A 9,337-nucleotide genomic window follows, 5' to 3' on the forward strand; every position below is an offset into this window, starting at 1 on the left:
AGAAGGGGGGGAGGAGGAGAAGAAGGGGGGGAGGAGGAGAAGAAGGGGGGGAGGAGGAGAAGAAGGGGGGGAGGAGGAGAAGAAGGGGGGGAGGAGGAGAAGAAGGGGGGGAGGAGGAGAAGAAGGGGGGGAGGAGGAGAAGAAGGGGGGAGGAGGAGAAGAAGGGGGGGAGGAGGAGAAGAAGGGGGGAGGAGGAGAAGAAGGGGGGGAGGAGGAGAAGAAGGGGGGGAGGAGGAGAAGAAGGGGGGGAGGAGGAGAAGAAGGGGGGGGAGGAGGAGAAGAAGGGGGGAGGAGGAGAAGAAGGGGGGGGAGGAGGAGAAGAAGGGGGGAGGAGGAGAAGGAAGGGGGGGAGGAGGAGAAGAAGGGGGGGAGGAGGAGAAGAAGGGGGGGAGGAGGAGAAGAAGGGGGGAGGAGGAGAAGAAGGGGGGAGGAAGAAGAAGGGGGGGAGGAGAAGAAGGGGGGGAGGAGAAGAAGGGGGGGAGGAGAAGAAGGGGGGAGGAGAAGGAGAAGGGGGAAAGGAGAAGAAGAAGGGGGAAAAGGAGAAGGAGAAGGGGGAAAAGGAGAAGGAGAAGGGGGAAAAGGAGAAGGAGAAGGGGGAAAAGGAGGAGAAGGGGGGAAAGGAGAAGGAGAAGGGGGGAAAGGAGAAGGGGGGAGAAAGGAGAAGGGGGGGGGGAGGGAGAGGAGGGTGCGGGGGGAGGGAGGTAGCTGAACGGGCGGGCCCAAGACTTCGGGCAGGGCCCGTCCCCAGCACCAGATTTCCAGGTAGGTGGCGTTTGGTCAGGTCGGGTCCGGTGTCCGGTGTCGGGAGTGTGGGTCGGGTCGGGTCGGGGGGAGCGCAGGTCGGGGTCGGGTCCGGGGTGGGGAGGTGGCGGCGGTTGGAAGCACGGGTCGGGTTGGGGGGGGGGGGGGGGGGGAGGGGAGGATGGAGGTCGGGTTGGTTCGGGGAGGGAGGGAGCGCGGGTCGGTTCGTAACGGGGGCGTGGGGAGGGAGGTCAGGTTGAGTCGGGTCGGGTCCTGGTTGGGGTGGGGGGGGGGGGTCGGGTCGGGGGGTTGGTGGGAGGGAGGTCGGTTCAGTTTGGGTCGGGGGGGGGAAGGAGGGAGGGAGAGGGAGATCAGATCGGGTGGGGAAGCTCGGGTCGGGTCCAGTCCGGGGGGTCGGGTCGGGTCCGGGGGCGGGGGGAGCGGGAGTCGAGTCGGGTCGGGAGGAAGCAGGAGCTGGGCGTGGGAGGCAGCCTTATGCACGCAGCCCCAGTGAGGCCATTCGGCCAGGGCTAGAGGCTGCGTGCTTCGAGCCCCTCCCACACAGTTTTGGGCGCCTGGAGCTACTGCACATGCGCGCCCACTGTAGTGCGCATGTGCAGAGGTCCCGGAACTGTTTTCAGCGCAGGGACCTGGCTCCGCCCCCCACAGCTTGTGCTGCGCCGCGCCCGGCTCAAGAGGACCAGCAGGGAGCCGGAGAATCTGGAAGTTTTTTTTAGCCGCACTTTGTGGCGCGAAAAACAGGCGTCCAGGTCGGGGCTGCGCCGTTCTAGGCGTGGCCCGAAACTTGGGCCCATTAAGAGCATAAATGTCTTGTTAAAAATCTAATGCTAAGTGCAGTGGTTTCTAATCTCCTCGGCATTTTTTTTAAACTAAACTTGTACTGTGCAGTTTAAATCAGGTCATTGACTCAATGTGCTCTGACCTGCCACAATGTGCTCTATTGGGCCTGTCAAAGTTTGACGGGCTGTAAGATTTAAGGATTTTCCAGACCATGTTTTCTGGAATGCCTCTTGTTAAATCATGCTTCAGCATTGTGCCGGCCACAGGTGGTTTCTGACAGGTTTTACTGTGTTAATCATTACTTTAAAAATAAAATCATAAAACTTCTGTCCTTCTATGAGCTCGCACCCCCCCATCTCAAGCCATATATAACCAGTACGTGAATAGGCTGCTCCCGAACCCTATGCTGCAATTTTGCCAATTGCCATCAAGGTCCATGGGAGAGTAGCCCAGTGGAGGGTCCAGCAGCTGGGGATCAGAATCCTTACCGAGTGGTAGTCTCAAGCTTGAATCCACGACACCGGATATTCGTACTACAACATGGTTACGTCATTATACCGACCAGGCATGCTACATCTTTTTAAACCCCATAAACGTACAAAATACTACAATGATACACTAATTCCCTCTAAAAGCAAACCCAAAACAAACAGACTAGTCTTTAAACAGTTCCTGGACCATTTATCGCAAAGTGGTTCCAGATTGCACGCAAGTTTGGGTAAAATAACCAATCGATGTTTGCAAAAGACAGGAGCTTTCTGCTTTGTTTTTACCATAGTTTCACTTACTCAGGGCAGCAATGCGTAAAGGCACAAGTGAAGGCAGGCTTTTGTAGCATGGTAGTTTCATAAGTGCAACATCTTCTGCCTCGCACAGATTTAGCAACTGTAAGATAAAAGCATTCAACAAGCTGAACAGTTATTCACTAAATGGAAGTCTTCAACTGAAAGATGGTGTTACTGAGGACAGCTTTGTGTCTGTGCAAGTACTTGGAGTGCAGACGCCATTTTTTGTAAAAACATCTTAAAAACTTATCTCTATTTTTAACTAACTCCCTGCACTTAATTCATTGCTTTCCATTCCAGTTTAGGAAATCCAGCCAGAAAGTATATTGCAAACTTAAATTGTTTCAAAAGGCCTGCAGTGCAGTGGTAAATCAGGGGAAAAACACTGCAAGTCTATAGGGAACTTGAAGTTAATTATGATAAGCAACTTGAGGTCAAATCAGGTCTGATCATTCACAATCTCAGGATATCCCAAAGTGTTCCACAGCCAATGAGGTACATTTTAACCGCAGTCACTGTTGTAATGTAGCGAAATGCAGCAGTCAATTTGCACACAGCAAGCTCCCTCAAACAGCAGTGAGATAAATGACCAGATAATCAGTTTTTATTGTGTTGGTTGAGTGGATGAATATTCAGTGTAACTATTTGTACAGGACTTTTTTTTGACAGACACGCGACTGTCAAGCTCTGCCGCCCCCCCACCCCACCTTCCCAGCCCCCGTATCATTTCCTCCACGTGGTGCCGAGAAACAGGACCTGAGGCTCCGAGACTCCTCGCCCACTCAGGCCCCGGCTCTCCCCTGTCCCCACCCCCACTGGACACTCTTTCTCAACCCCTCCCCCCCCCACAAATCTCTCCTCTCCCGACCGGCCTTAGGGGGGAGGGGAGGGGAGGGAGGAGAGGAGTGGGGGGGGGGGAAAGAGAGAGGGGGTTTGGGTGGGGAGGAGAAGAGACGGGTGGGGGAGGAGGAAGAGACGGGGGGGGGGGGAAGGAAGAGATGGGTGTGGGGGGGGGAGGAAGGAGGAAGAGAAGAGATGGGTGGGGAGGGATGGGGGAATAGAAAGAGACAGGGGAGGGGAGGGAACAACGGGAACTCAGGGAAGACGGATCACGTTCTTACAACCCCCTACAAGGGACATCGTTGGAGTGCATGATATCCAGAAGTCATGACACTGTCACTATTCCCTTCATACCCAATAAACCGGTTAACAATCCGTACACAATGCCCCACCTAAGGGGGGAGGAGCTCTGTCCTCTGTCGCTTCAGGAAGTCAAAAGTGGAGCGAGTTACAATTTGCAAAGTCAGTGAGACCTTGGGCTGGGCGGTTCCAGGTCCACATTCCAGTGAAACTTCAGAAACTTCAGGGGACCAATCATAGACAAAGGGTAGAGCATGGTGGCCATTTTTGCATTACAAATAAGCACATCCATAAATATTGGCCAGGACTCCTCTCCCCCCTCCTCCCTCCCCCCCCCCACCACCCCTTCAAATAATGCCATGGAATCTTTTACATCCACCTGAGAGTGCAGATGGGGCCTCGGTTTAACGTTTCATCTAATAGATAGCACCTCTGACAGTGCAGCGGAAACTTCCTGAGTACTTCACAGCGGCTTCTTGCTATGTGAAAGCACTTTTGAGTTCTGCAGCAGCTGTGCAGTGTCCTGAATGATGTGCAGAAATATTAACACCCCCAATATTCTTGCGAATGTAACTGTCCAAGACACATATATGCCTGAAGTAAATGTCTCTCTCTAGCCACTGAAAGGTATCTACATGGATGGATTTGAAACTAAAAAAAAACTTCAGGATTTAAATCTGCAGCCACGGTAACTGGATTTTCTTTTTGGTGAATCAGTGACTTGTTAAACAGTATCGTCCCATTAAATCAGTATTGTTTTAGCAATTTTAGTGAAGCCGTACTGCTCAAAACGCATGACCATAGAAACAGGCAGGAAAACTCCACATTGGAAAGCAGAGAATAGCTGAGAAAGCAGAGTAATCCAGCCGTTACCTCTGTATAAAAGACTTTATGCTCCACTACATTGAGATCCATGGTGAACAGCCTGGGCTGTAGAGTGGTGCAAAATGTATTTCCTTCCATCAGTCCAATCTGAGCATTTGCTGGCTGATGTCGCAGCAAGTGCTTCTTCGGTGGAACCATGTCTTGTAGCACCTAGCAGCACATGGAACAATCCAGGGTAAATTTGCATTCAGCACTTGAATCAGTACCGCACCAACATAGGCTTCTCAACACAAGTCGCAGAAACTCAACCCTTCAAGTATAATACCGCACATTTTAAATGCAAATATGTTCATGGAAAGTGTGGGTTAGCCAAAGCTCCGTCAATACCCTTCTGTAATAAAAAGGTTAGATTATCCACGCATTTGGAATTGAAGAATTACTCACATTGCCGAGGTCACCATGTTGTTAATGGTAAAGTCCAAGATAAAATACTAACAGGTTCCCTTTAAGATGGTGGCATGACAATGCCAAGACAGCGTTACATTAAGCCTCCAAATGCTGCCTGACCGGCTGAGTATTTTCAGCATTTTCTGTTTTTATTTCAGATTTCCAGCATCCGCAGTATTTTGCTTTTGTATTATTGGGCCGAAAGTTGCGGCCTCACCAGGTCCGTATGAAGTGCACCAAGGTCTCGCAAGAGGGGCACGACGAGCATGTGCCGAAAACCGCCTTTTCCGATCGGTCAAGATTTCTCTCTACAGATCCTCCACAACCCCGCGGGAAAGATTGGGCTATTTGCCCAACTCATGCCCAGCAAATGTCCTTCAAACTCATATGCCTGATAAAAGCAGACAAATTGCTTACTTTTACCAGTGTAACACTTTTAAAACATATAAAAATGATATTTCAACACTCATTTTTATTTTCAAAACCCTGTCCAGTTTTTTTTTAACTCTTAAAACACACACAAAAAAATTCTAAAACATTTAATTTTAATTAATTTTAAATATGTGAGGTGATTTTTTTTTAATTTATTGTGTTTGTGTTTTAGGATTTTTTTTCCTCATTGATAGTAATGGGAACTTGTACAAACGGAGTTCCCATTTTTATCAATGAGAATACAGGTAGTGATTGGTGGTCCAGGCCCACGTGACTCCAGCCTGTACGTATGTACGTGCAAGACATCTCCCCGTGCGCTGCGCAGCGAACCTAAGCCTCCGCCCGGGATCCTACTTTCCTCCGGGACCAAAGTACTTTCGGTGATTTTTGTCGGATTGGAGGCGTTCGTATGAAGAAAGCCTCCGACCGCAATTTTCCCCCCAATATTTATGTTACAGTAAGGTGCTCATCTGTTTTAAAAGAGCAGACACCATAATGGGGCTTAAACATGGTAGCACAACCACACAGAAAATTTACGCTCATCCCCAGTCAACGATCGGAGCGGATTGTTTAGGGATCTCTCCCGCAGAGGATATTTCCAATTGAAGAATGAACATAATCCCAAAGTGATGGTCATCTAATTTTGTTCATTATTACAATCGCGTCCCGAAAGGACAGGGGCTCAGCCTCGCAGGTATGTGTGGGTGGGGTTGTCTTAGCTATTCATGGTGACATCTGTCCTAAAACACACCCTGATCCACAAGCGATTCCCGCTCCATCACCGGTCAAAGGTGAAAAATCCCAAGTTAGGAAGCACAGCTAGTTACATGAAATAATGCAGTGTGTACACACCCACCCACACACACACCCACACCCACACGTCACCTCTTTGTGGGGCTCCATGATTTCCGTCACACTTTTCCCTGTAACCTGAGCAAGCACTTGCAAAGAATGCATGGCCTGCTTCCGCACGGTGGAGTTTGGCGACGTCACTTCCCGCACCAGGTCATGGGTCACGTGGTGGAATGACTTTTCTTGAGCTGTGAGCAGCTCTTCGGACTTCTCCTCGTCCTTCAGGGGAGTGGCACAGCGAACAAGCAGCTGCTCCAAGGTAGTCTTGGCCATTGCAACTGCTCCATTGGAAACCTGGACAGAAGTACAATTATGTGTTCAGCTAAAGTTTACAGCACTATAAACAGAAAGTAACTCATCAGGAATTCATACCATCTGTCTGCATGGTCCATCTGCTGACCATGTCCCAACGCGCCCCGTCCCGTTCACCCATCACCCCCTGTGCTCATTGATGTACATTGGCTCCCGGTCCTGCAACACCTCAAGTTTAAAATTCTCATCGTTTTCAAATCTCCCCACGGCCTCGCCTCCTCCCTAACTCGGTCACCTCCTCCAACCCTACAACCTTCTGCGTTCCTCCAATTCTGGCCTCTTGCGCATCCCAGATTTTCATCGCTCCACCAGTGGCGGCCATGCCTTCAGCTGCTTAGGCCCCAAGCTCTGGAATTCCCTTCCTAAACCTCTGCACCTCTCGATCCTCCTTTAAGACGCCCCTTAAAACCTACCTCTTTGACCAAGTTTTTGGTCACCTGTCCCAGTATCTCCTTACGTGGCTGTGTGTCAAATTTTGTTTGATAACTTTCCTGTGAAGTGCCTTGGGACATTTTACTACATTAAAGGTGCTATATACATCATATCACTTCACTCCCTTGTACCCAAAACACAGAAACGAGTAGATTTCCCCCATTTCTATATTACAAGTCTCTTTCACCCAGCACCCAACTTGCTATTTTTCCAAACATAAAATTTCAGGTTGCATCATCTCCTCTAAGAGAAGTAGCAGCATTTAGTCCTAGTACATCAAATATACATTTTTTAACTTCTTGTTTGTATGGACATCTCTGTTCAGCAGGTGCAAAGGACATTCCTGAGGAAATTCTATGCACAATTGTAGCATCAAGCAATCTAGGTCAGACACATCCAGAGGTTGCTGCAACTCTGCCTCTCCGTTACCCTAGCAATGCAACCCTCTCAGTTTCTTTTAGTGGTGGTCAATATTTTTGGACGTGCTGTCACAGGGTTAAAATCATATTTTCCTGTCCATGGACAGCCACAAACAGTGCGGCAATTATTACAATTACAGTGCTACTTTACTACACAACAGAGACAGACTATTATCTGAATGGTGACAGATTAGGAAAAGGGGAGGTGCAACGAGACCTGGGTGTCATGGTACATCAGTCATTAAAGGTTGGCATGCAGGTACAGCAGGCGGTTAAGAAAGCAAATGGCATGCTGGCCTTCATAGCGAGGGGATTTGAGTACAGGGGCAGGGAGGTGTTACTACAGTTGTACAGGGCATTGGTGAGGCCACACCTGGAGTATTGTGTACAGTTTTGGTCTCCTAACTTGAGGAAGGACATTCTTGCTATTGAGGGAGTGCAGCGAAGGTTCACCAGACTGATTCCCGGGATGGCGGGACTGACATATCAAGAAAGACTGGATCAACTGGGCTTATATTCACTAGAGTTCAGAAGAATGAGAGGGGATCTCATAGAAACGTTTAAAATTCTGACGGGTTTAGACAGGTTAGATGCAGGAAGAATGTTCCCAATGTTGGGGAAGTCCTGAACCAGGGGTTACAGTCTAAAGATAAGGGGTAAGCAATTTAGGACCGAGATGAGGAGAAATTTCTTCACCCAGAGTGGTGAACCTGTGGAATTCTCTACCACAGAAAGTAGTTGAGGCCAATTCACTAAATATATTCAAAAAGGAGTTAGATGTAGTCCTTACTACTCGGGGGATCAAGGGGTATGGCGAGAAAGCAGGAATGGGGTACTGAAGTTGCATGTTCAGCCATGAACTCATTGAATGGCGGTGCAGGCTCGAAGGGCCGAATGGCCTACTCCTGCACCTATTTTCTATGTTTCTAGGTTTCTATGTTTCTAAAGATTTCCATTACAGCACACTCGTCAGTACATTTAACTCAAGTCATAAGCACGTATCGACTGAATTATAATCAGACGCTTGTCTCACCTACAATGGAACAGATTTCAAAAATTACCCATCCTAGTATGGGGTTTTGTGCACTGGGAGTGAAGATCAACATTTGGGGCACTCGGATCAGTAGCCCAGACTACTGCTTGCCCACTGATTTTAACGGATGTGAAATTGTGTAGATGACCCCAAATTCTCGGTGCATACGCTCCCTTTGCAAAAGAACAAAAATACTGATCGAAGCCACTTTTTTTTTTAAGTTCCAGTTCGCATCCAGCCCAACTGATTGTTCGCATGAACTAGCTAGAAATACTGACTTTTGTTGTGTGAAACATAGCACAAACTTCACGTACCACCACCCCCCCCCCCCCCCCATAAGAAAAGCACAGTACCTCTCCAGTCAGATCCATCATGACAAACAGGAGAGCCTTCAGAAAGGTTTGCTGGTTCTGTAGGACCCAGATCAAAGGAAGACGTTCCATCAAGAACTTAATGGACACGACGCCTCCAAGTTTAGCATACCAAGCTTGTTCATAGCAGCAGGCACAAAGACGCTCCACAATGTACGAGAATAATGGTAACAGGCACGCCTAGCAGAATTTTGAAAAAAGTCACTCATTTGACAACATCCAATATATCAGAAATGTTACTGATCTAAAATTTATTAACATGAACAGGATGTGCTATCTATCTGTCTTTCAGATGAGATGTTAAACTGAGGCCGTTTGCCCTTTCAGGCAGTCATAAAAGATCCCACAGCACTATTGGAAGAGCAGGGGAATTATTCCCCGGTGTCCTGGCCAATTTATCCCTCAATCAACAGAACAAAAACAGATTATCTGGTCCCATCACATTCCATTGCTGTGCACAAATTGGCTGCCGCGTTTCCCACATTACAACAGTGACTACACTCCAAAAGTATTTCATTGGCTGTAAAGTGCTTTGGGGCGTCCCGAGGTTGTGAATGGTGCTATATAAATGAAAGTCCTTTATTTCTATTTTAGATTCTTAGGCCCCAAATTTCCACATGATTTGCTCCTGATTTTTAGGAGCAACTGGTGTAGAACGGAGTATCTTAGAAATCGGAATTCTCGTCATTTAGTTTGCTCCAGTTCTAGTCAGTTAGAACAGTTTCACTTTGGAACAGAATTTTTTTT

The 9,337-nt window shown here is 48.5% G+C and overlaps 1 protein-coding gene across 1 annotated transcript; it reads right to left on the reverse strand.

The window, feature by feature from the left end:
* Positions 1-2,330: 2,330 nt before the first annotated feature.
* On the reverse strand, positions 2,331-8,770 carry LOC139250697 (transformation/transcription domain-associated protein-like; the record flags this gene model as incomplete). The annotated part of the gene is made up of 4 exons (XM_070873072.1): positions 2,331-2,427; positions 4,341-4,502; positions 6,057-6,317; positions 8,573-8,770. Coding segments are annotated over 4 exons (718 nt in total), but the record flags the coding sequence as incomplete, so codon positions are not given.
* Between the last annotated feature and the right edge of the window lie 567 nt (positions 8,771-9,337).

This window comes from Pristiophorus japonicus, unplaced genomic scaffold (assembly GCF_044704955.1).
Source record: "Pristiophorus japonicus isolate sPriJap1 unplaced genomic scaffold, sPriJap1.hap1 HAP1_SCAFFOLD_4130, whole genome shotgun sequence".
Taxonomy (NCBI): domain Eukaryota; kingdom Metazoa; phylum Chordata; class Chondrichthyes; family Pristiophoridae; genus Pristiophorus; species Pristiophorus japonicus.